Source organism: Pan paniscus, chromosome 19 (genome assembly GCF_029289425.2).
Source record: "Pan paniscus chromosome 19, NHGRI_mPanPan1-v2.0_pri, whole genome shotgun sequence".
Classification (NCBI taxonomy): Eukaryota; Metazoa; Chordata; class Mammalia; order Primates; family Hominidae; genus Pan; species Pan paniscus.
Genome location: NC_073268.2, coordinates 63,828,186 through 63,855,032, shown reverse-complemented (window position 1 = coordinate 63,855,032; position 26,847 = coordinate 63,828,186). Strand labels below are relative to the sequence as shown.

The following is a 26,847-nucleotide window of genomic DNA, read 5'->3' as shown; positions in this document are numbered from 1 at the left end:
CTACATGGGAGAATGCCTTGGGAGATGATTCTAGTAATAATCCTTCTCCTCCCAGAACCTCTGGACTCATGCCTTGTAGCCTCCTTCCCCTTTCCATCTCTGACATTGTGCAATCCTAGAGTTCTCTATCCTGCTGTGTCCAGGTCAAAATTATAGGAGAAATCTGGTGTAATCAAAGGGACTCCAGTTTAAGTACCAACTCCTACTCATACTTCCTGCCCTCAGTATCCTCATCTGTATTGTGCAGATAATAACATCTCCATCAATGAGATAATGATGGCAGAGTCTAGCATGGTGCACGGTTCATAAGTGTTTATTCTCACGTTTGCTCTCCACACAGAGGAGTGCTCTTTGGCAGTGGTGATTGTGTCATCTCTGTGGCTAAAGTGGGGTCTGGAGGCATCACCACGATACCAGCAACTAGAGACTCCCCAGCCTCAAGAGGTTGCAGACAGGTCAGTCAAGAATCCAGGGTATCCGTGCATTTTTCTGACCTCATCTTGGAACTTGAGGCTGGAGAATAAATGGGCCTTCAAAGCAACAAATCCAGGGATCTTGGAGAATGCACTGATGGAGTTCCTGGGTATCCCAGGCCCTGGAGTTTTGAGGAGGCAGTTGGGGGCCGGTGGGTAGCCCTTGCCTGACCTCTGCTCATCAGCTGGCTGCCCTTGGGCAAGCTGCTTCCTGTCATTGGGACTCCTTTTCCTTGTCTCTAAAACAAGGGGCTTTAGGGCCATCTATGGCTCTGCCTTCACCTCGTACTATATTGAAGCTGAATTCATCATTGTTCCCTGAAACCCCAAAGACTCTCTGTATTTCTCATCTCCATAGATGGCATTGCTATTCACCCACTGCCCAAGCTACAGGCCTGGCTGCCATTCCTGCCTTCTCTCCTCCTGCCCCCTCAGCCAGCCAGGTGGATGCTACCTCCTAAATGTGTCCTCACTGGGTCTGGTCCTCTCCATCCCATTGCCTTTCCCCTGGCCCAGGCCATCTGAGTGGCTGCAAAAGCTTATTCATCAGGCTCCCTGACCCCAGGGAGCCCCCAGTCGCTCCTCTCTGACTTATTTTAGCCTGCTGGGGACTTCTCTTACAAACATAAACCCCTCCTACTTCCAACTCCACAGTGGCACCGCTGTCCCCATGGTGAGCCCCCAAGTGCTTACCACAGGCTGCAGGGAGGGCTTTGCGTGGTCCAGCCCCCACCTACCTTTTAGATTCAGCTCACACTTTGCTCTCCCTCCTCCTTCTACCCTCCAGCCACCCTGACCTTCTCCTGGAACTCGAGATGGTCGTTCATGCCTCAGCGGCTCTGTGTTGGCCACCTTCTGTTTGAGACTTCCCCACCCAGACCCCGTCCCCTACCTCGTGTGCAGTGGGTCTGAATTTAAATCTCCCTTCGTCAGGGATGTGGTCCCTGATCCCCCCTGACAAGTCAGCCCCTTCCACTTTGTCCTCCCCTGGTGCTCTGCACATTTCCGTGGTAACCTGGGCCACTGGTCATGGCTCCTTCCAGGTTCATTGTCCCTTCTGGACCATGAGCTCCATGACAGCAGGACCGCGTTAGACTCATTCTGCACCAAAGCAGCCCAGCCTAGGTCTGCCATCGCAACACAGCCTTGTCTTTGAGGTGTGACTGATAGAAATCATTTCCTTTTCCAGTTGAAGGATGACCAGCAGCCACGTGCCCAGCTCAGCTTGCGTTTATTGGAAACTGCTTACCCAGCACTCCACAAAGGAGCTTACAGCAGGGTGACACTTAGGACTCCTATGGCCTAATCCTGGGATTAGCACAGGGCCATGGGCTGGTGGACAGAGGGAGGGGTGGGACCGGGCATGATGGGAGGGAATGCTGAAGACCCCCAGTGAGTCACTACAGATGCTTCAGTTTGGCAGGGAGCTGTGCTGTGGGCTTATGTGCAGGCCTTTCTCTTGGCCCTGGGGTGGATGTGTGCATGTGTGTGTGTGTGCATGTGTGTGTGTGCATGTGTGTGTGTGTGTGCAGGCGCTCACGGGTGTCATGTGAGTGGTAGGTGGAGGGAGGACAGCTGAACAGTTGGCATCAGGCGTTCTTCATCTTTTCCTTCACTTTTTGAGGCTCAAACTGGATCAGTCGCAGAATTTCCTTATTGGCCAGTGTCCCCTCAATGAATTCTTTCTCTGTAAGTTTATCTGTGCATTGGGAAAAAAATGTATACGTACATAAAACAGTCAGGATTGATAGCCAAGTGAGCTGCAATGAGGCTGACATCTAGCCAGTATCCCCAGTGTGAATGTATCTATTACGAGAATATTAAATACTCAGTGGCCCTGAGTATTCAATATTCCCCCACCCCAGTCCAGATACCCACCTCCTTTCCCATGACCCTTGGAGCTCCCTGGAGACCAGCAAAGAGCGGTGAATGACTGGCACTGGGGGGGCCCCCAAGATGCCAGTCTTGTGCTATGTGTCTCTTCCGATTGGCTGGTGCCCCTGCCTTGCTGGTTATTAAATACTTCAATAATTAATAACTATTAATTGTTATTCCATTTTCTATAGTAGCTCAGGTTTCAAGGATCAAGTTCAGGAGGAGCTTCTGGGGGTCTGAGCATAGCAAAACAATCTGGATGTCAGGCCCAGAGTCTCAGCTGAGAAGCAGGGAACAACATCCCTCCAGAAACAGGAGTGAGAAGTGAAGGGCCCAATGAGATCATGCCAGGGGAAGTGTGGCTTGCAGAGAGGTCTCTTTGGCACCTGCAGCACACAGGCAGCCCCATGATTCCTGGCTGACAACTCCGCCATGATCCCTTCCTATGCATCCATCCCTGCGTCCCCTAGTCTCATCTGCCTCCTTATTTGGGATCAGGACTGAGAGACAGCCTTGTTGCGGCCACACTTGGTTTTCCGGTGTTTTTAATCAGGTGGCTAACTGTATTCAGATCAGTCCAGTTAAATGCATGGTCCTGAGCCCAGATGCCACTGTGCTTGGAGCCAAGGCCACCACAGGGAGCGGAGGCGGGGTGTACAATAGAAGAGAGTGAGATGAAGTCCCTCCCTGGGAAACTGTTAATCTGGCGGGGAAGGCAGTCACACGCAGAAATACCTCTAGCATGAGACAGATGCTCCTTTCTGTTGTATGTTCACAGTGCCTAGCACAGAGTCAGTGCTCAACAAAGCTTTGCTGAACTGAATGTGATTTCTGACTTATGCTCTGGGCCTTTTGGATACCTTTAATCCCTTCTGGGTTAGGATCCAGGATGGCTTCCTCCGCAAGTCTGGGTGGTAAAATTTGGGTTTTAACATCGCAGCCACCCCACAGAGAGCTCACAGAGAGCTTGAAACTCCCACCATCAAAGCCTGACTCTGCCCTGAGGCATTGTCTCCAGATGGGCCGCGTGGAAACACGTACAACACATCACGAACAGGAGTAACACGTCGACCTCGGGGCTTCTGACATCATCCCCTCCCGGGATGTTCACCAGGGAGGTTTTCAGATGAGCAAAAAGCAGAACACAGGGCTCGACACATGAACAGACCCAGAGGGAGGTCACGAAGCCAGTTGAGCCAGTGGGGCAAAGTGCCAAAAGAAGGCATCTTGGCAGCCAGTGTCTGTGCAAGGAGGAGAAAGTGCTCAAAGGTGAGGGGCCAATCAGGGCCTATGAGGGAAAGGTGGGTAAAGTACCAAGGCGCGAATTTAAGGAGGCGCTCACTTTCAGGTCCTGTGAGTGCATTGTTGACCCCTGAGAACAAGCGCCTCCTTAAATTCTGTGTCCTATGTTCCTCCTACCCCAATGACCTTCATGCTTCTTTTATTTCATCATTTGTTGGCAGATTAGGAAGAGCAGGGTCATCTCTCTCTGCCCTTATTTAGCATCCTGCTCAGCTTTTTCTTCTTGAACCTTGGTAGAAGACTGCCTCCAGAGGTCACCAAAGGGGTTAATACAGGACCCTTGGATGTGTTTGGGCCATGCTGTGTTTTATCAATTGAGACACATTGGATTTTAAAAATCTTCATGGCTGGCTTCTCTTAAAAAAAATCAGATGATGTCTCAACCACGGGTTCCATAGCCCCACATGGAATATGCTGGAAGCCATCAGACCAGAGGTGCACCCTCTGCTGTTTGCCAATCCCCACTGCTTGTAGATGACTGTCCACATAACTCGTTTTCATCATTCCTGCCCCTCCAGCCATATGTGTTTGCAGCCCCAGCCTAATACCAGCTCCTTTACCGCATCCTTCTTGTGCGGGCCGTAAGCATCACAGACACACAGCCCCAGCAGCCGAGTGCTGGAGTCCATCACTGCCTACTATGCAGGATCACACTTCCTGAGGGCTGCTTCTAGCCACTGACGGACAGGGCAGGGGCACCAAGACTGACAGGGGCACTGAGGACACCCCATCGACTCTGTCAACACTTCCTCAGAATGCACTGCAGTCTCAGGCATTACTTACCTAACCTTCCTTTCTTTCCTAACCTTCCTTTCTTTCCCTCTCTCCCTGCCAGGGGTCAGATCTGCTTGGCAGTCTGATAGCTTTCCCAGCCTCCTCTCGATCCCAGCCTGTTTTCCTTCTTCAGCCTTTCCTCCCATAAATCTCTTGCAATCTCATTTAAATCTAATCCTATCTTGGTGGTGTTTCTCAAGGACCCAAACCAACTTCCCAAAGTAAAACAATAGAAATACAGATCCCACTGACTTGGGACTCGATATTAATTCAAAGCTAGGGTGAGCTGAAGTTTGCTCTTGTTCTAATTGCACAGAAAACAGTTTTGGCTCCTGCTCACCCTTAAGGCCATTCCCCTGTCCAATCCTTCAAACAGCTCTGAAAATGCACAATGGAATGAGGTGTCCCCCATCCTGCCTGGACATTGTGACTCAGAAGAATAAATCTTGTTGGGATTTCCAGGAAACAGCCCATGGTTGAAAAATCAAAGGCAATGAAGGAAAAGGAATTCACCATCATCATTCTTTCCGAAGTACTTCCAGATCTTCTCGGCTCGCTTTTCCGGCGTGTTTTCATCGTCTGGAAGGAGCTTCACGTCCTCGGGGGTGATCATTTTGAAAATAGCCTGTACCAAACAGAAAGAAAGAACTCATTAGGAGGAACTTTAAGGGGCTGGCAACCCTGGAAAATCCACATCTTACACTGTACACAAAAATCTACTCAAAATGGATTAAAGACTTAAACATAAGACCTCAGACCGTCAAACTGCTGGAGGAAAACGTAGGGGAAAAGCTTCTTGGCACTGGTCTTGACGATAATTTTTTGGATATGACACCAAAAGCGAAGGCAACATAAACCAGAATAAACAAGCGGGATAGCATCACACTAAAGAGCTTCTCCATGTCAGAGGAAACAATGAACAAAATCAAAAGGTAACTTATGGAATGGGAGAAAACATTCGCAAACCATATATCTTATAAGGGGTTAATATCAAAAATATATAAGGAGCCAGGTGCGGTGGCTCACATCTCTCATCCCAGCACTTTGGAAGGACAAGGCAGGAGGATCACTTGAAGGCAGGAATTTGAGACCAGCCTGGGCAACAAAGTGAGACTCCATCTCTACAAAAGAAAATTAATTAGCGGAGGTGGTGGGCATGCCTGTAGTCCCAGCAGCTCGGGAGGCTGAGGATCGCTTGAGCCCAGGAGGTCTAGGCTGCAGTGAGCCATTTTTGCATCTCTGCACTCCAGCCTAGGTGACACAGCAAGACCCTGTCTCTCTCTCTATATATAATATATACATTATATATAATATATAAGGAACTCCTACAACTCAATAGAAAAAGAACAAATAACACAATTGAAAAATGGGCAAAGGCTGCCGGGAGCGGTGGCTCACACCTGTAATCCCAGCACTTTGGGAGGCCGAGGCAGGCGGATCACCTGAGGTTAGGAGTTTAAGACCAGCCTGGCCAACGTGGTGAAACCCCATCCCTACTAAAGATACAAAATTAGCCGGGCGTGGTGGTGCATGCCTGTAGTCCCAGCTACTCGGGAGGCTGAGGCAGGAGAATTGGTTGAACCTGGGAGGTGGAGGTTGCAGTGAGCCAAGATTGCGCCATTGCACTCCAGCCTGGGTGACAAGAGCAAAACTCTATCTAAAAGAAAAAAAAAAGAAAGAAAAAGAAAGAAAGAAAATGGGCAAAGGACCCAAATAGACATTTCTCCAAAGAAGATGCGCAAGTGGCCAGCAGGTATCTAGAAACATCACTGATCACCAGGGAAATATAAATCAATACCGCAACGAGATATCACCTCATGCCTGTTAGAATGGCTGTAATAAAAAAGACAAGAAATAACAGGCGTTGGCCAGGGTTTGGCGACAAGGGAACCCTGGTCCCCTGTTGCTGGGAATATAAAATGGTACAACCATCATGGAAGACACATCAGGGACTTTGGGTCACCTCCATCACAATGTCCCTCTGTCAGTGCCCGACCAGCCCGTGGGAGCAGACAGCAGTTATAATACAGATGTACAGGTGCGGACCTGATCTACTGAATCAAAATTCCTGGGGGTAGGACCTGGGCATCTGTATTTTTGAGGCCCTCATAAGGGACAGGGAATTCAGGGAAGAGGCAAAGAAGCCTTTTGCTTCTTATTTTGTACCTTTCTGTACTGTGATTTTCTGGCCATGTAGACATATTAATTTCACTTATTTAAAAAAATGAAAATAAGAAAGAAAAAGCTTCCTGATGAAAATCTTACGGCAGTCCTGAGGTTGGAGTTTGGGAATGACTACTTCAGACCCTACTACCCAGAGGTTTTAGAATAGTAAACCTCTTCCTCTGGGTTCACACTGTACCTCAGTTGCTCAGTAGGACTGGCTTATGGCAATAATGGCTAACATTTGTTGAGTACTTAACAGGTGTTACTCTTCTTTTCTTTTGTTTTCTTTCTTCTTTTCTTCTTTTATTTTTTCTTTTGAGACAGGGTCTTGCAATGTCACCCAGGCTGGAGTGCAGTGGTGTAATCATGGCTCACTGCAGCCTCGACACGCTGGGCTCAAGCAATCCTCCCACCTCAGCCTCCTGAGTAGCTGGGACCACGGGTGCACACCACCATGCTCAGCAAGTTTTTTTGAATTTTTTGTAGAGACAGGGTCTCACCGTGTTGCCCATGCTGGTCTCAAACTCCTGAGTTCAAGCAATCCTTTCACCTTAGCGCCCCAAAGTGCTGGGATTAGAGACATGGGCCGCTACGCCTGGCCTAGGTGTCACTTTTCTAAACATTTTTTATGCCTAATCTTCAAAATAACCTTATGAAGAAGGTATTATTGGTCCCATTTTATGGATGAAGAAACTGAGACAACTAACTTGCTGGAAGTCACCCAGCTAAAAGTAGAAGAGTGGAGATTTCAACCCAGACATTTTGATTCCAGAATTGGTATCCTCGTGTTGTGCCATAGCCCACTCACCTCCTTATCACTGGAAGGCCTTGGAGAGCATTGGCCAAGGCTGGGGGAGGGACAGGGAGGCATCAACAAGAACTTTTCAAAGGTCTTCCCATGGTACAGGAAGCCCCTCATTTAACTTTCTGCTCAAGGATGGATTCAGCAAAAGGCTTAGCTTTGGGCTCAAGGATCCCATCCTTCTCACCTCCCTCCCCTCTAATAAAGCAGTTGGGTATGCAATGTAGGGGAAGCATGAAGTGCCCCCAGACCTGTGAGATCAGGGAAAGGGACAAGAGGGCTCCCTGCACCTTTCCAGCTCCAAGTTTCTAGGATTCCAGTGGCTCAAGAACACCAGCACTGGCTGGGTCCAGAGGGGACACCCAAGGCAGTAGGTCCTTGGATGCTGAGGGCAGGCAGGTATGTTGGGTGGGAGTTGGGAGGTTCTGCCTCCCCGGAGACACCTGTGAGCAGGTCAGGCAGGGGCAATAATGGCTGTGAAATTATCCTGGAGGGAAGGTCGACAGCTTTGAGAAGTTTCCCTTCAGCCCCCTGGTGCTGGATAAAGGAGCAAAGAGGCCAAAGCCAGCAGCCCAGGGCAGCAGCGTCACTGGCAGCACTCAAAGCCCTGAGCTGGACGCCAGTGTAGGTGGCTCCTACACTCCTATCCATCTGTGCAGGGCCTTGGGCACCATGTGCAGGTGTGCCAGCTAGAAGCTGGCAGTGAGTGCCTGCCCACCCCACTTCCAACACGGAGGGACAGACCTCCAGAGCCTCAGGAAAGGCTGCAAAAATAATCAAATCCTCACCCTGGGCCCAGGAAGGTTATATGGTTTTCCCACAGCAACACTGCTAGTTGGAGTCAGAGCTGGGACTAGAACCCTTCACTTTTAACTCCCTCAGTCAGTGCTCTGCCCATGAACTTGTAATCTGGTGAATAGCAGAGCCTTCTGCCACCTTGCACAGCCCCAGCCATTGATGGAGGATGGAGTCTCCCTCCCTCCCTTTCCTTTCTTCTTTCTTCCTTTCTCTCCTCCTTTCCTTCTCCTCCCTCCCTTCCTTCTTTCCTTCCCCTTGCTTCCCCCTCTTTCCTTCCTGACTCCTACCTTCCCTCTCTCCCTCCCTCATTTCCCCCTCCTCCCTTTCCTCCTCCTTTTATTCAATGAGTATCAATTTGTAGGCTTCTGCTGGGCCCCGCATTGTTTATGCCACTCTGAAGACTTAGTCCCTGTCCCAGGCCACCCAGAGACCCCACAGCCAATCCGAGGGAGCTTTCTCTGCAGGCTGTGCCAAGATAACAATGAGAGAGACACATGCCTGCCAGAATGGGAGGCCCGAGCTGAGCATTGAGGATAAGCCCATGGACCACAAGCTGCATGCTCTGCTGTTTTATTTATGATTTCTCCTAATAACTGTGGAAGATTTTTGTGCATTTGTAATCATGCAAATGAAAGCATGATTGCCAATGCACACAAAGTTATTAACATCTAAACAATAGTCTCTACTAACAGGAATGGAATTAGAAGAATAAGGTAAGTGGCAGGGGCAGGGGGACTGAAAAAGAATAAGTAAAAAAAAAAAAATCAAATGAAGGAAATTAGAACTGGTATAATAGGAAAGAAATGGAAACAACCTAATGTCCAAAAACATAGGAATGTTCAATAATTTCCACATTTCCATAAGCCAGAATTCCAAGCAGCTATTAAAAGAGTTTTGGAAGAGGTTGGGTGCGGAAGCTCACGCCTGTAATCCCAGCACTTTGGGAGGCCGAGGCGGGCAGATCACCTGAGGTCAGGAGTTTGAGACCAGCCTGGCCAGCATGGTGAAACCCCGTCTCTACTAAAATACAAAAATTAGCTGGGCAGGTGCCTGTAATCCCAGCTACTCGTGAGGCTGAGGCAGGAGAATTGCTCAAACCCGGGAGGCGGAGGTTGCAGCGAGCTGAGATCACGCCACTGCACTCCAGCCTGGGCAACAAGAGCAAAACTCTGTCTGAAGAAAAAAAAAAGTGTTTTGGAAGAATATGTAATGATATGGAAAGCACTCATGATAAAAGAGTAACTGAAAAATGTATGATAAAAAATCGTATGTGAATATGTCATAGCTTTAACATTATTTAAAATTATACAGGTAAAAGACTGAAAAGGTATATACTGATATACTAAGAAAAGTTTTCCCTGGATGTTGGAATTAGAGGCAATTTTTAGTCTCTTTTGCCTAGGTTTCTAAATTTCATGAGTTACTTTTATATCAGATAAACCATTTTCAAGACACCTACTAGGTTGGTGGAAAAGTAATTATGGTTTTTGCCATTACTTTCACAACAAAGGATCTGACAGGAGGACAGTATGGACAGGGGAGAAGGCGTGTTGGGAACCATATAGAAGCCTGTGCGCCTCACAGTGAAACTTTCAGGAGCCGGGGAGCCACGCCGCACGTGGGAAGCGGGGGCTCATGCGTGGTGCCATGATCCGCCCCGCGCTGGGGAGAACATGAGGACTAGAACTCAGAGTTCATGCCCCCAACTTTGACTTCTTTCTACTTTATATTAGAAGCATATTGTGTGTTTAGAACGAACAGTGATTCAACTTGAATGTGTACTGCTGAAAATTTCAAAGGACATTTTAATAAAGGAAGGAAGAAACAAAGGATGGAGAGAAAGAAAAAATGTAAATATAGTCACGTGTCGCTCAGAGACAGGAATACATTCCGAGAAACACATCTTTAGGCAAGTTCTATGTGGGAACATCATAGAGCATCCTCGCACAAACACAGATGGTAGAGCCGACTACATCCCTGGGCTCCATGGTCCAGCCTTTTGCTCCTAGGCTACAAACCTGTGCAGCACGTGACTGTCCTGAATGTTGCAGGCAGTTGTCACACGATGGTAAGTATTTGTGCATCTAAACATAGCTAAACATAGAAATCATGCAGTAAAAATACAGTATAAAGATAAAAAATGGGCCGGGCACAGTGGCTCATGCCTGTAAATCCCAGCACTTTGGGAGGCTGAGGCTGGCGGATCGCTGGAGGTCGGGAGTTTGAGACCAGCCTGACCAACATGGTGAAACCCCGTCTCTACTAAAAATACAAAAATTAGCCGGGCATAGTGGTGCACGCCTGTAATCCCAGCTACTCGGGAGGCTGAGACAGGAGAATTGCTTGAACTCGGGAGGCAGAGGTTGCAGTGAGCCAAGATCGCACTATTGCACTCCAGCTCTGGGCTACAGAGTGAGACTCCATCTCAAAAAAATAAAAAATAAAAAACCAAGATACAAAATGGTAGACCTGCCTAGGGCACTTACCATGAGTGGAGCTTGCAGGATTGGGAGTTGCTCTGGGTGAGTCAGTGAGTGAGTAGTGAGTGAATGTGAAGAACTAGGACATTACCGTACACTACTACAGACTTTACGGATACACTTAGGCTACACTAAATGCATTTGAAAAATAAAGTAACTGTGCCATGATGTCACTAGGCAATAGGAATTTTTCAGCTCCATTACAATCTTATGGGACCACAGTGGTCTATATCGTCCATTGTTGACCCAAACATCGTGAAGCCAAGCATAACATGGCTGTATTAGGAAACACTCAGATTCTGCTCTGGGAAGACAACGAAGCTGTGGGCAAGTGCCCACCCCTCTATCAATATCAGCATCTCGGAGCACCAGGCTCTCAGAGCCAGTGGCCTGCATCCCCCGCTCCACCCACAGATCCACTCCCTCTGCAGCAGCCGCAGCAGGGGGCCCCCAGCCCGGAGCGACCCCGGCACCGCCCAGCCAGAAGGGGAGAGGGGAGACTGACCATGACGATCTCCAGCACTTCATTCTTGCTGATGGTCCCGTTACCGTCCACGTCGTAGAGGGAGAAGGCCCACTCCAGCTTCTGGTTGGTCTTGCCCGCGGTGGTCATGTGCAGGGCGATGACGTACTCCTTGAAGTCCAGGGTGCCGTCGAGGTTGGAATCGAAGCTGCGGAACACATGCTGGGCGTAGGCCTTGGGGTCGGTGTCGGGGAAGAACTTGGCGTAGATGCTCTGGAACTGCTGCTGGGTGATGCGGCCGGTGGGACAGTCCTTCAGGAAGGACTGGTACCAGGAGCACAGCTCCTCCTCCGAGAACTTGGTGTTCAGCTGCAGCTCCTCCAGGATCTCCTTGGACAGGGCCCCACTTTTGCTGTTCCCCATGAGTGAGGAAGAGTGGGCAGCGGCTGGGGAGTCGCTGGGTGGGTGGGACGTGCGTGGTCCCCTGGCCGCAGGCTGGGGCTCAGGGCTGGTGTGAGCTGAAGACCGAGATGCTGGTGGCTTAGGAGGATTTGCGACCAGTTCTTCGAAATCCTTGAAGGGAGGAGGGGCCCAGGAGCTTTGTGGAGGGCGGGAGCGGGGGCGGGAGGGTGCTCCCAGAACACTAGTGAGATTAAAATAAAGAGCCCAGGGCAGGCAGGCAATTCATCTCGGCCTCCCGGGACGATACTAGAACAGGACAGGAGGTTGGAACCCTCAGAGCTGGGGCCTCTGGCACCCCCAGCCCCAGCCCTCTAACAGCAGCCATGTTCCCTGTTTCTCTTCCTCACTAACTCTGAGCATCTCGGGGCAGGGCTGGCATCTCACATCAAGCCCTAGAATGCAATGGTTAGGAGCACAGACTCTGGGGCCAGCATGGGTTCAAGTCCCAGCTTGGCTACTTAACTAGCTGTGTGGTCCCAGGCTTGTTTCTTCACCTCTTTCCACCTGGGACACTCTTCTAAACCTTCACTGCAGTCATGTCTCTGCTTAAATGTCACCTGCTCAGCCAGGCCTATACTGACCCTCTATCTATAATAGCACAACCCCCACCATCATCGGCACGCCGCATGTCCCCTCACCGGAATGAAAGCTCCGTGAAGGATGGGATTTTGTCTGTGTTGTTCCTGGATGCATTTCCATTGCCAGAACCTGATAGGCTTGGGCCCCCAGCAAGTCTTTCTTGAATAAATGGGCATCATAGCATCTACCACACTGTCATTGTGAGGCTGATGTGAGTCAATATGTGTGACACACTTAGAAACTGGCACATGGCTAATGCTAAACACTCGTTTTGTTATTGTCCATCAGTCACAGGGAGTGAAGGTGAACTGCCTGAAGGGACCAGCAGGGGGCAGCCAGGCCTGTGTCACCTCGGGAAGGGGCTGCCAGTGAACGTGGTCACATGGGATGGTGAGATTTGGGGTTTTTTTTAATTATTCAAGAGAAATCCAAAAATCAGAATTTTTCATGCAATTTCCACACTTTTCAACTTTGGCAATTAATTCAAAATTTTAATGGTGGCTCACGTCTGTAATCCCAGCATTTGGGAGACTGAGCAGGGAGATTACAAGGTTAGGAGTTCGAGACCAGCTTGGCCAACATGGTGAAACCCTGTCTCTACTAAAACTACAAAAAATTAGCCGGGCATGGTGGCAGGTGACTGTAATCCCAGCTACTTGGGAGGCTGAGGCAGGAGAATCGCTTGAACCCGGGAGGCAGAGGTCACAGTGAGCCGAGATTGCACCATTGCACTCCAGCCTGGGTGACAGTGTGAGACTCCGTCTCAAAAAAACAAAACAAAAACAAAAACAAAAAAAATAACAAAACACGGTGTGGGCCAAACACAATCTATCTGTGGGTCCATGGCAGGCTGCAGAGTGTCCGTCTGCAGTGGACTTGGAGTGAGCAGGCAAGAAAACGTGTTTGCTGAGTGAATGGGTAAATAACTGAGTGGTCAGAGACGGAGCTGTGCAAAGGCAGGCTTCGCGTCTGTGCAGCTCAGCGGGGAGTATCAAGCATGAGGAAGCAACCTAGTGAGGACGCTGCACACCTGGATTCTTGTCACCCAGAAGGAAGGGAGGGTGGGCGTGCACTTACCTTAGCGGAGCGCAGTGCTCGAGGGGACACACTCAGAACCCCAGCCTTGCCACCGTGGATGGAGAGTTGTCTCTTTTTGCCCTGGGGTGAGAATAATGAAGAATAAACCCCACGGTCTCCAGGCAGGTAAACAGGTTTTTTTTTAGACGGAGTATCCCTCTGTCACCTAGGCCAAGCACGATCTTGGCTCACTGCAACCTCCTGGTTTCAAGCAATTCTCCTGTCTCAGTCCCATGAGAAGCTGGGACTACAGGTGTCTGCCACCACGCCCAGCTAATTTTTTTTTTTTTGGTATTTTTAGTAGAGTCGAGGTTTCACCATATTGGTCAGGCTGGTCTCGTAAACTCCTGACCTCAGGTGATCCGCCCGCCTTGCATCTCAAAGTGTAAAGTGGGGATTTTAGCCTACTTACTAACAGGCTAGTGGCAGCGGAAGGTAGGTCCCTGCTGCTGGGAGAAAGCCACCTGCCAGGCCCACCTCAGGTCACTCTGGAAAGACCGAGAGGTTCAGGCACCAAGGGGCAGACTCATCCCTCCCAGCCGCTCTGCCCAGTACAGTTTCAGAGATTTCTCAGGAAACCTGCATATTGGGGTGTGTGTGTGAACTTTCTAATTTTTTTCCATCACTTTGTGAGTTTTTTTTTTGTTTGTTTTTTGTTTTAGACAGAGCCTCATTCTGCGCCCAGGCTGGAGTGCAATGGCACGATCTCGGCTCACTGCAACCTCTGCCTCCCAGGTTCAAGCGATTCTCCTGCCTCAGCCTCCCAAGTAGCTGGGATTACAGGCGCTCACCACCATGCCCAGCTAATTTTTGTGTTTTTAGCAGAGATGGGATTTCACCATGTTGGTCAGGCCGGTCTCGATCTCCTGACCTCATGATCTGCCTGCTTTGGCCTCCCCAAGTGCTGGGATTACAGGCGTGAGCCACTGCGCCCAGTGAGAATATTACTTCTGAATCGGAGTCCTTCCTCTCCTAGGCTTTCACCATCCTGTAGCGTGCATTTATTCTCAAGAGCAGTTAGAAACAGGACAGTCACTAGCCTTGAAAACAAACGGGAGCCCCAGCCACACCCTGGAATCGCATTCATTCCAGAGCTTCCTTGCAGCCCTGAGGCAGCCCTGGGGATGGAGGGAGAGTGAGGTCAGAGGCCTCCGCCCCTTGCTCTGAGCCACTAGTAGGGGGCGACTGGAAGTGCCTCCTGGATCGCACCCCTGTCCACATCAAGCCTGCAGCAGATGAGGAGAAGCCAGTGTTACAAGTGAGACATGGGGCCTCCTAAAGGCATGTCACCAGCCTGGGGTCACATGGTTGCTAAATGGCAATGCCAGAAGGAAGGAAAGTCCAGGTCTGCCAGCCTGTCCATTTAGGCTTCCTTTGTCTACATCACAGGAGGCCTGAGCCTAGAGGACAAGTAGGTGAGGAGGTGGGGTTACCATGTCAATGAAAGAGGCCCTGGGCGAGGCAGAAGGCAGCCAGAGCCCTCCAGTCTTTGCTGTCCTCTCCAGGCACAAGGAGGAAGGAGCTGGACCCAGGTCGGAAGCAGCCTGGTACAGTCCACATTCTCCAGGTTGCTGTGCCCAGGAGGGGCCCCAGGGGACCGCAGGCAGCTGTGTTGATGCTGAGAGTGAGGGGTCATGACCTGGAGGTTTGTTTGAAAACCTGCATAAACATCTTCTGTCAGAGGGAGAGCTTATGCTCCTTAGCCAAACAAGTTGTTGGAGATGATGTATTGTGAGTCGATTTGTTAAGTCTGAGCTGGGGCCATAAACTCTCCCAAAACCCAAAGACTGCTCTAGAGGAGAAGGCTTCATCTCCAGGCAGAGGATCCCAGTTTTGGTCTCGCTCTCCTCGCTGGACTGAAAGATGCTTCCCAGAAGCTGGCCCTGTCCCCTCAAGCAGGAGCTCCATCTTGGCCATTAGCTGGGACCCAGACGCCACCCCTTCCTCATTGCTCGACCTTGCCTGCTATGAGCTGAAGGCCAAGACGACCCTCCTGCCCTCTGGCCTGAAGCCAGCACCTGCAGAGAAGTCTGCATTGAGAGGGAAAAGGGGGTATGGAGAAGGTGGCAGGGGAGACAGAGAATGGGGAAGGACCCTCCTCCCACAGCTGTCCCCATTGCAGAAAATGACAATCCATCCTTTTGATGACTTGGATTGAGGTCCTTGGCATCATTCTCAGTGTTTCTCTTTTGGTCACAACCCACTCCAATCTATCAAGAAATCATCTTGACTCTACCTTCAAGGTACATCCAGAACCGGACCGTTCTTCCCGCCTCCCTTGCACCTGCCTTGTGCAGGCAGCATCACCTCTGCCTCCTGACAGCTCTTCCTGCTTCTGCTCTTGTCCCCTTACAGCCCCGCAGTGAGCCCCATGGCCATGAAATCAGGTCATGCACTATGGCTGCCCAATTCTCCCAGTCCAAGCCAAAAGCCTGCAGCAGGCAGCACTGGCCCTCATCCCACCATTTCTCGCAGGTGGCCTCTGGCACCTCCAAGAAGGGATGAAAGGGGGCGGATGCCCTTTGTCTCTCTGCTAAGTCATCAGAGGTAAAATCACCACCAATCCCAACAACCTGGGGGAAACGCTGAGACGGGTCGTTCAAAGAATGTGGCAGCCCTCCAGGAAAGAGGGTTGCCCAGCGTCCTCATCTTCTCTTCCCTCCTCACTCCCTCCACTCCAGCCAGCCTGGCCTCAGACACGCGGGCATCTCTTCCGCTTGGAACACTCTCCTCCGGTGACCTTCCAGGGTCCCTCCCAGGTCTCCTTGTCTTTGATCAAATACCACCTTCTCAATGAGGCCACTCAAATGACCCTATTGAATCCTGCAATGTACCCAGCCTCACCCTGTCCTGGTTTTCTTTTCCACAACACTTAACACCATCCACACCCACATCACAGAACATAGGAGGTCTATTGTTTTTGTCTGCTAGAATGTAAGCTCCCTGAGAGCAGGGCTCTGTTTCTCACACTGATGTGTTCCCAGAACCTAGAGCAGTGTCTGGCATATACCAGATGCTCAGTAATTATTGAATGAATAGATGGATGGGACCGGGCGTAGTGACTCATGCCTGTAATCCCAACACTTTGGGAGGCCGAAGAGGACGGATCACCTAAGGTCAGAAGTTCACCAGCCTGGCCAACGTGGCAAAACCCTGTCTCTACTAAAAATACAAAAATTAGCCAGTCGAGGTGGGGCATGCCTGTAGTCCCAGCTACTCGGGAGGCTGACACAGGAGAATCGCTTGAACCCGGGAGGTAGAGGTTGCAGTGAGCTGAGACTGTGCCACTGCACTCCAGCCTGGGCGACAGAGCGAGACTCTCTCTCTCTCTCTCTCTCTCTCTCTCTCTCTATATATATATATATAAATGAACGGATGGATGGATGAGAAAAGAAACAGCCAGGAGCTCCAGAGATGAGAGGGAGGCAAAGGGCTGGAACCCACAGAGACAGGAAGTCACCAGGGGGAGGGGCCTGAGGTCAGGAGCATAGCATCCATTTGTGCGCCAGTGTCCAGATGCCCTTTGTCTCCCGCTAAGTCATCGGAGGTGAAATCACCACCAATCTCGAGAGCCTAGGAGGGATGCCAAGACAGGTCACATGAAGAATGTGGCAGCCCTCCAGGAAAGAGGGTCGCCTAGGGGGACCTAGTGTCTCTGGACAGTTTATTTTACATGGGATGAATCTAGGGATCTCAAGGATACACACAGAGCAGAAGAAAAAAAAAACGAGATGGGATTTAACTTCCTGAAAACTCTTTATAATAATGCAGGACAACTGTATATAGCAAACGCCTTCAAAATTTAAACTCTTTAAACATTTAATTCTTCAGCATTAATACACACAAATGCGGTAACAGGGGTCAGGGGGGTGGTGCGGGGGCAGGTGGGTTACAGCCTCCACTGGGATCAGGGTTTCAACAGTGTTACTTATAAATTATATTACATCAATTTTATTTACTGATCTAGGCAGCCAGAGGGTGGAAGGATATACAATGTGGAGGAAACACATTCATACCGGGGTGAGGAGTGCTGGCGGGAGACACGGCTCTTTAACATGAAAAATGTATAAAGTATTTAGCAAAAGTTACAGAAAACAGATCAAACAAGCAAGTTTATTTTGTTAGAAAATTCCACTCTCATAGGGTTTGCCGATGTGCTCGTGTCTGTGAAGGGGCTGCTTCCGGTCATCTCCTTCCTAACGGAAGGGAAGGGATGCTAAGTTGGGGCCCCTGTCACCAAGGATGGCTGGCGTCCCTTTGAATGTCTGTCCCTGGGTCCACACAGCTGCCTGGAACCCACGACTCCCGAGAGCCCGTCTGCTGCAGGTGATGCTGGAAGGGAAGCGCCCCCACTTGACAGATGAGTGCACGGAGGTCCCGACACGGGATGTGACTTAACTTCAGGTTATGGGACAAAGGAGGCCGCAGAGCAGGGCCAGTCCTGTGCTCTCCCCCTGCATAGCAGGTTTTCCCTCTAGGTCTCCAAGTCACCCCACCCCGAGAGAGCACCCACGTGCCCTGACCTTACATTCCACTGCAATCCCACTAAAGTTTCCCTCAAACACCAAGGAACAGTCCTGAACACCACACGCAATCTCCAAAGGCCATCGCCCCAACCTCACCCCACCCCCAGAGACACCTCCCAGGAAGCCCTCCTGATAGCCATGCCCCAGCATTTAGAACGTGGGGAGAAGTGAATTGGTTTTTGCCCTCTGTCTGATTCTCGCTCTAACCTGCTGCAATGGGAATTGCTTCTTCACCTCCAGGAATGCCTCAACAAAAATACTCCTGAGGGGGAGACAAGAGTCCTCCCCGGCAAAATTCAACCCAGCAGAGTCCTGGCAGCCTCTTCGGCTCCCTACCTTGAGGCCCCGGGGGCTCAGGCTTCCCGGCCCTAATCTTCACCTGGCCTGGATCCAGAAATGTCTCTGGTTCGCACAGAGAGGTACCCAACTGGTCTCGGGACTCACCTTTCACTGAGCAGGGGGCATGAACAAGACATGGCTTAGCGGAGTGTTTACCTCAGGGGTCACACTCAGCCTGGTCTGGCCTTAACTGGGTGTGGTCCTGTCCCTGCCACCATGTACCACCATCCAGTGGGGTGCAGGTACAGGCCAGGCTGTGTGATCACCAGCTAGGCAAGGCTCCAGCTGCGACAAGGACTCCATCTTCACACCTGTCCTGGCTCCTGGGGAGTAGACTCCAAAACATACTATCAAAGATCGGCGAATGAGATCCAAACGGTCATTACTTGCACTGTCTTTGGGGGGTCCTAGGAGAAACTACCTCATTCTTAACAGCTCATAAAACTCTTAATTTTAGCTCCATTTGAATCTAAATGGAAAAGTACCAAGGCATCTGTCTCACCAGGACTTGAGGCAATTCTATGCACGACTGTGCAGATGAGAGCCAGACACAGCATGAACACATGTACAGGGTACATCATTGGAAATGGGAAAGGGAGGAGGTACATGCAGTTGCCGGTGGCCTGAGACACTCATCTAGAACAAACACCCTCAGCTTGCAGATGAAGCAACAGATCCAGGAAAGCATCATGATGAGCCCCAGGGCCAGCCCCAGCCTTCTTGTCCATGCTGCTTCTGCTCGCCTTTCAAAGCCTCCAACGCCCAATACATAGCCAAGGACCGTGTGACACTGAAGCCTGGGTCCCAGAAGGGAGCAGATCTGCTGGCTGAGATGCAAGCTTCAGGTTGCAGCAGACGTGAGCAGCAATTGAGCACCCATCCATCCCTTCCCCTCCCATCCCTGGATTCTTTCTGCACTACCAAAAACCCACCACGCGCCAAAAGGCGAGTGTGAGCCCTAAGAACAGCTTGTGGGCACAGCTGGCATTTGGAGGAGGAGCCTGGGGAGCTGAAGGAAGCAGCAAGCTGGAAGTGGTCGTGCAAACAAGTTGAAGACCCTGGGCCAAGAACTTCCAGGGCGAAAGGCTCAGTGTAAAAATAAAGAAGCAGAGTAGTACGCCCATGCAATGAAATACTTCCCGGCAAGGAGAAGGAACAAACCACACGCACACATCGTGAATGACTCAAAAGCATTAAGCTGAGGGAAAGATGCCAGACTCAAAAGGCGACATCAGTGTGACTCCATTTATATGACATTCTAGAAAAGGCAAAATTATAGGATCAGATAATCAATCAGGGTTGCCAGGGAAAGAGGGCAGGAGGAGGGAATTTTTTGGAGTGTTAAAAACAGGTTGATCTTGGTGATGGTCACAAGACACTAAATTTGTCAAAATTCACAGAACTGTATATTTCCAAAGGGTGAATTTTACTGGATGTCAATCATACCTCAATAAACCTGGGAAAAGGTGGTGGCGATGGGCCTTGTAGGGATGGGAAGGATTATGGGGATAAGACGATGTCCAGGCTATGTGGGCGGGCAGCTGATCTGTACCCCACTTCACATTAGAAGTGCTCTCTCCCACCTACACAAGGAATGCATCTTGAGCCTTCTGTTTAAACACTCCTTGTCAAGACTACCTGCAGCTGGAAGTAAAATCACCTAAACAAGCCAAGGTCGCTGATGTCCTTCGAATTTTATGGCTTGTATTTCCAAAAGGGACTTTGGCTCAGCCCAGATTTTTCTGCATCCATCCACTCATCTAGTAATTGATTGGTTTTCACAAAGGGTAGGGAAAGAAACCCCTGGTTGGTGAATTCGTTGGTACACTGTTTCGGTGTGCCCGGCTGTTTATCAATCCTGACTAGCAGAGCGCTGCCTCCCACCGCAGAAATTCTCCTTGGCCAACAGGGTGCTGAGTGGAGGTAGAAAGGAGGCCCAGGGTGGTCCCACTGACAGAATCTCAGGGCCGCCATCCCCATGCTCCAAGGGGCCTATGTGTTGCCACTGACGGAAAGCACTAGAAAGAATAGAGGGTAACAAGTGGCTCTTCCTGGAGGTTGTCACAGCAACCAACTTGGAACACCATTTGGCTTAAGGATTTTTTTTTTTCTTTTTAAATCAGGCTTTCACAAACAGATCTTGTGCATCAGTCTCCTGGGTGGAGGCAGGTAGAAGGGGCTGACTTGTTCTCAGAAATGGAAGGGACATTCTCAAGAATAGCCCAGACCCGCCCACTTTGAATAAATCCAGCTAAGTCCTCACCTAAGCACCAAGGCATAAAACAAAACAACAACCCGGATAGCGTGCTTGCCTCTCCAAAGTGCAGTCTTTTATTTTCTCAGTTGCATCCTAATCTTGATTTCAACCAGAAACGGGCCCCTGTTCATATGGATAGGGGTTCTGGACTGTTGACTCTAGCCCTGGTCTTAATTCACTGGCAATTTCACAGCCTCACTGGGTACCCTTGAGCTTCACTTTCCTATTTGCAAAGAGTTATTTATAATTTTTTTGAGATGGAGTCTTGCTCTGTCACCCAAGCTGGAGTGCAGTGGCCCGATCTTGGCTCACTGCAATCTCCGCCTCCCAGGTTCAAGCGATTCTACTGCCTCAGCCTGCTGAGTAGTTGGGACTACAGGTGTGCACCACCACGTCTGGCTAACTTTTTGTATTTTTAGCAGAGACACGGTTTCACCATGTTAGCCAGGATGGTCTCGATCTCCTGACCTCATGATCTGCCCACCTCGGCCTCCCACAGAGCTGGGATTACAGGCATGAGCCACCGTGCCCCGCCCTTATTTGTAAAGAGTTATTTAAAGCAAACAAAGAAATTTCTGAAATTCGAACTGGATATGGGCCGTGAGGGTCTGGTGACCAGGTGATTAAAATCTTGTTGCTGTCTACCTTCCATCCAACAGGTAAATGCCTCACGACGGTGGTTTATATTATAATAAAGAATCCCAGAGGGTTAAGTGTGGAGAGGGTACAATGTTCTTATTATACTCTTCTCAGTCGACATGGAGAATAGAGGAGAGCAGAGGAATGCCCATCTTACATAGAACTACAGTGCCGCTTCTCAGCATGCCTGGCTTGTCTTGAGCATTTGCTGAATAAATGAATGTAGATTAATCAGAACAACAGACTTACCTCTGAAAACTTAAATTCTGCAGAGTACCTATGTATCAATGCCAAGGTTGCTGACCGGTAAGGCCCCTGAAAACAAGCGATCACGGGCTTCCCTGATGACAGGGCCATTATAGCGTCCTCAGATTAGATCTTAGCACAATGGTTTTAACTTGCTTGATGAATGAATAACAGAGGGAAGAAAGAAAGGAAGTACGTGAAGGGGGTAAAGAGAAGGAGGTGAGGGGATGAGGGGGGGAAGAGTGACCTCCAAAAATGGACTGGCCCAAACTGGGCCAACTTGAGCTACCCTGGAAGACGCAAGAGGGCTCACTCTATCCCAGGGATGAACAGAGGACTCTGGAATCCTCAGATGTAATGGAAAAGTCAATGAGCCATATTGTACTCAAAATATCTTGTTAATAACAAGGCTATTGGCTTTGAATGTTTGGAAATCATCCACAAAGTAGTTTACTAAGCCACAAAGCAATTACCACTAGCACCCATTTTTCATAAAGAAACCAAGAAATAATATTCTAAAATTGGTAGCTGGTGTCATGACCCAACCCCAGATCTGGACAGAGTGGTTCTCCATCCCATGGACAGATCCTACCAGGAGGTCTTCACGTCGGTGAAGGCCTTTACGCTGGCCTTTTTGGTTGCAATGTTTCAAGAACAAGAGAAAAGTGACAACGTTTGGTTTACTTTAGTATATTAGGCATTTTTCTAATGTGAACTATAAGAAAGCAATTCTCATTCAATGAAAGAGGCGCCAAAAAATTAGAGATTAATAAGTCATCGGTTTCTAGCACGTTGACTGAAAGACCAGTGAGTTGTGCTTGTTGAATTCTGCCCTCACTGCAGATGTGCAGGTCAAACCCAAAGTGGTCAATGGGAAAGATGAAGAAAGATGGATTTCCAGGGCATGGGCTCCCGACTAGAATCTGCCCCTTGCTCACGCTTCTCCCTGCCCCTTTAGACTCTTTAGACTGACATGGTGGGGAATGTGTTTGCTGTGGTAGAGAAAGGGAGAAAGTAATGAGCTGGGCCAAACAGCAGCACTGAAAGCTTCCCAAGTCACACTCAGACCAGACTTTTCCAGGGATTGGAAGATGGAGAGAGGGAAAGGAGGTGCAGACACCAAGTGAGGGTTTGGTGCAGGGCTCTGGAACGTCCAGAAGGAGCTGGAAGCAAAGGTGGCGGGACACTGCCTGAAAGGCGACAACCTAGTGTGGCCACAAGAGAGTCTGCTATGCCTGTCCAGTGCCCACCAGTGACAGAAAACTGTACAAGGGACAGCAGTCCCAGCCCTGCCATACACAAGAAGACAGAGCCATCTGGGGGATGGCAAAGACTTGCCCTAACCCATCTCACATGTAGGACTGACCCGGCCCCATTAAAAGCCTGTGGTGGGCGGCCTGGGAGAGTCGGGGCCAGGGCAGCCCAAAGGTGCAGAGGGCACCGTGGCGGACAGGCCCCAGCTTGCTGGCCTCTGAGACGAGCTGGTTTGTTTCCATCCCTGAAGCCTTTGGACGAGCTGGATGAGGTCTTGATAACTGAGAACTTTGGAAAGCTTCCTCTAATGAGACTGGGAAGGGCTGGCAGGGTGGGGGCAGGGGCCTCCCCGAGGAAGCAGGTGGGGGAAGGATGGATTGGCATTTCCAGAGGAGACTTTACAGATGGCGCCTGATCTCATGGGACACGATTCAGCGCTCAATTTGGGGCTAATTTGCCGAATGAGGTAGTTCCATCCTGACCTCTCCAGGCATGGTGGGTCTGGGAAGACAGGAGCCAAGCCTTCCTCCTAAAACCCCTGGTGATGAACAGTGGCTGAGAAAGCCAGATGTGGACTCCCAGAATGCAATGGGAAAAAAATAAAGAAGGAGGGCTGCAAAGGATTCTGGGTGCGGCTGTGAGCTGAATGGCACCTTCTACCCATGATTCTGATCCTGACACCTGGCTTAGAGACAGAGACCTCCCTCCCCTGATCCTCCAAAGCCCTGGAGACAAGGAAGCCAGCTGGAGGAAGAGCCTTGGGGCTTCCAGGGCACAAGCAGTGACCCCTACAAAACTTGGCAAGGACCACAAAGTTCCAGCCTCCGTTTGTTTCAGAGCGGCAAGCACAGCATGGGAGTCAGGGGGTCTTCAGCCTCAGAGACAAGGGCAGGGCTGTGGGTCTGTCTTCTGGGCCTGGGAATATGGGGGAGCCCCCAGCTAGGCTGTCCGGGTCACCCTTCTGGAATCACCAGCTCTCTCCCCTCTCCTCAGTGGCCCAGGAGAGAGGGTGGGGGGCATCCACTCGGCATGGGCCCCATGGTGGGAGCCCAGCCCCCCTCCCCAGCAGGACCCCCCGAAGCTGCACAGGCCCATCTAGATCTCCATGTCCACAGGGCGGATGTTGCCCGTCTTGTGCTCTCTGACCCACAGCTCCCTGTCTTTGGCCGGGTCCACTTTTCGAAGCAGCTGATCCACGGGCTCGACTGTCTGCAAGAGACAGAGAAAATGCGACACTGTTAGAGACGGCGGCCAAGCCAGGGAGGTCTCCTCTGAGACATGCTGTCCTCGCTTTAGTGTCTCTCAGAGCAGCCTCTCTAGAGGGCTCCGGGGCCCCAGGGGAGGCCCATCTGAGGGACAGCACATGAAGAGGGCTGTGAACGGGGAACCCAGAATGCATCCCGACCCTGCTTCTCACCCTGCAGACCCCAGGCCTGGATGAGAGGCCAGGAGGGCCTTAAAACCTGTCTCTATCCCTTCCACCCCACATTTACCACCAGTGAACAGGACAAATAAAACTTGAGCTTTAGGTATTTTGAATATTTCTAGAAGTTGTTTTTTTTGGTTTTGTTTTTTTAAGAAATTTAATAATGTCTTCAGCTACTGTAACTGTTACGAGCTTCTTTCTCCTCAGGGTAACAGCTCACGTGTGTGTCCACTTCATGTGCCAGGGTCGGAATCACACAGACGTCCAGGACAATCCTGAGAGGCCCAGTCCACGAGGCCACCCCCAGGCCAGAGCACCTGCCCACTGCCCGCCTTTAGGGCAGATTCACTTGCAGCAGCCACTTAACCTGCCATGGCCTAGCGCCAGGCGGCTCTTCCCAGGCCCCGTGTCGCCCGGGAGCCCCGCTGGGCTGGAAACTCACGCTTTGGTTGAACATGTCTGTTTCATGCCGCAGCTGCGTGTACTGGCACAGGTGTTGCCGGATCATCTCTACCCTCTCCACCTCCAGCCGCTCTAGCTCCTGCCGAGAAAGCAAAGGCCAGAGAACTCTGAGCATGTCCCCTCCACTTGGGGGTCCTCCCACCAAGACCACAAAACGCAAGTCACTGGCTGTGGACATTCTGCCCCATCTGACTCTCTGGGGTCTGATGAAGAGCGTGCCCCATATCTAAGGTGAAGGTGAAGCTGATGACAGCAGCAGCGGCTGTTTTACTTCCTGAAAAGCCTGCTCCGCCACGCACAGTGCTGAGGGCTTTACGTGCGTTCCTTAACTGTCCTCGTTACAATTTTAAGAGATCGTTTCTGTTATTATCCCCATTCTCCAAGCAAGGGAACTGGGGAACTAACACCTAGAGAGGCAACAACACAGCTCACCCAAAGAGACACGGAATTATGGGAGGGACAGGATTTAAACCAGAGTCCATCAGGCTGTTACTCATGGCAATGCACCCATGCAGCCCTAGCCCTGGTGCCCTGATGGGGTACAACAAGGGGGCACATGTGGGAGCTCCATGCCACACATTCCTGGGACCTTGTCCCTGGGCCTCTGCTGAGCAGCCTCCCTTCCTCTGCCTATGCCTAGTGCTGTGGCCGCAATAGAGACCGGGCCAGGGAGGCAGACTGGGCTGCATGTGGCACAGCTTTTGTCAAAGGGGAGAGTGGAAAGGGTCTGTCCTCTGATTTCTAGATGGTTTTGTGTCTTTGGAATCTAGGGGATCCGGCTGTTATTCTACATACAACTAGGTCACTGCCCAGGTGATTAACCAGAAAGGGGGGTAAAGCAGGGGGCTTAATTAGGAGATTAACCAGGAGGAAAACTAGGTCACTGTCCCTGGTGGAGGCCTCTAATCTGCTCTGGTGGGCTGACACCTGGGGAAGGCAGCTGGTTAGTCCTGTGCTGGATGGACAGGGGGGGCTTTAGGCAGTGGGCTGATCCGATGAGCACCTGGCATGATGCCTCCTGTCCCATCTGGCCCAAGTACCAGCCACACTTCAGTGTCCACTCAGGCAGGTGCTGACTGATAAGGAGATACTGCCCCTTTACAAGAAATACTCAAGAGCATCATCGGCCCTGACGCCTGTTGTTCACCCTTGGTGAGAGGCCTCCCCCCACCCCACTGCCTAGCTCCATCCTCACCCATCCATCCACTTTGCAAGGATCTCCTACCAAGGACCTGCAACTCGTGTGTGTGCATGTGTGGGGCAGTCCTCTCTTCCTATAGCTTGGCTATTTTTCCTAAAGAGGCCATTGTCCACTTAGTTGAGGAGAGTTCTCAGTTGACCCTGACCTCTCAGGGGACAGCCCAAGAAGGATGTAGCCATATCCAACCCAACCCTGCCCACGTCCACACAGCTAGGAAGCGCTGGAGCAGAGATCTGAATCCACATAAGCTGGCTCACATTGAGGTTTCGACCCCAACACTGAAGTAGATTTGATGACCAACTCCAGGGTCACTCCACCCCATCATCCCCGCGCCCACCAACCACCACCAGGGGCTGCTCTGTGTCAGCCTCTGTACCGCCATGTCCACACATCCCTGACCACTTACCAATGTGGTGGTCACCATCTCTTCAAACCATTTGGACTGGGCCTGGTTGTAGAGATCCACACAGCGCATGAGGTCGTCTCCTGGAAAAAGACCACAGTCACCATCATGAAGCATCCTATCCTCACCATGACTCTGTGCCCCACCCTGAGCCCCACAGCCAAGTCTTCTCCTCCCCCTGGGGTCATGGTGGCCACTGGAAAGCTGGAAAAGGGATGGCAGTAGGAAGAAGAAGAAAGCAGAGCCAGGGAAGGAAGAGGGCAACCCAGCCCCATGAGAAACCAGCTCAGGTGTCCCCCTGAAGCCTGACCCCAGATACCAAGGATTCAGGATGGTGGTTCTCATTTTGTGTGTGTGTGTGTGTGTGTGTGTGTGTGTGTGTGTGTGTGTGTGTGTGTAGGGTATTCCTAGGACCCCCAATCCTATCATGAGCCCAAGAAATGCTTCCCTCTCTAAAGACGGCAGTTTTATTTTACACTGGGGAGTCCAGATTGGTTAAAACATGTCACACACAATTTGGTGCTAAGAATAATTAAGGAAGATAAATTTTCAGATCATGTAAGTGTGTGTGTGTGTGTGTGTGTGCATGAACACACTGCAAGATGTCCTTCTGAAACACAAAAGAACGCATCTGTAGTCACAGTCTAAAACATGCACTGGAGCAGCACACCCCAGCTTCAGGAGAGTGGCTACCTTGGGAAACAGAGAAAGGGTGAGTGGGCAGGAATCAGCTCCTTCTATTGCATTTTATGTCATCACAGAAAGATCCGAGGCAAACATAACTATTCAATCTTTATGACTACTCTATTACTTTGTTATCATATATGTGTTTAGAACATTTTG

General features: G+C 50.6%; 2 protein-coding genes across 6 annotated transcripts in view; both read right to left on the bottom strand.

The window, feature by feature from the left end:
• On the bottom strand, positions 1–16,851 carry RCVRN (recoverin). 2 transcript variants are annotated; one of them, XM_003818097.5, is made up of 4 exons: positions 13,252–16,851; positions 11,176–11,706; positions 4,938–5,049; positions 1–2,172 (listed from the first exon to the last, which is right to left on the bottom strand). In XM_003818097.5, the coding sequence occupies exons 2-4, from the start codon at positions 11,554–11,556 to the stop codon at positions 2,063–2,065; spliced, it is 603 nt and encodes a 200-aa protein (XP_003818145.1). In that variant the 5' UTR covers positions 11,557–11,706; positions 13,252–16,851; the 3' UTR covers positions 1–2,062. The 2 variants fall into 2 exon arrangements, with proteins under 2 accessions (XP_003818145.1, XP_054957264.1); XM_055101289.2 differs by having other exon boundaries at positions 11,176–16,851.
• Positions 16,852–16,988: 137 nt separating this feature from the next.
• GAS7 (growth arrest specific 7) overlaps positions 16,989–26,847 on the bottom strand; it is a 288,056-nt gene continuing 278,197 nt past the window's right edge. For 3 of the 4 annotated variants that reach the window (XM_008971336.5, XM_003818093.5, XM_003818092.6), the window contains exons 12-14: positions 26,008–26,087; positions 24,381–24,479; positions 17,046–23,721 (exon numbers count right to left, since the gene is read on the bottom strand). In XM_008971336.5, coding sequence (XP_008969584.1) covers positions 23,608–23,721; positions 24,381–24,479; positions 26,008–26,087 — 293 coding nt within the window. In that variant the 3' untranslated portion in view covers positions 17,046–23,607. Of the gene's footprint in view, positions 23,722–24,380; positions 24,480–26,007; positions 26,088–26,847 lie in introns of all 4 variants that reach the window. The other variant, XM_003818094.8, reaches the window with a different exon arrangement.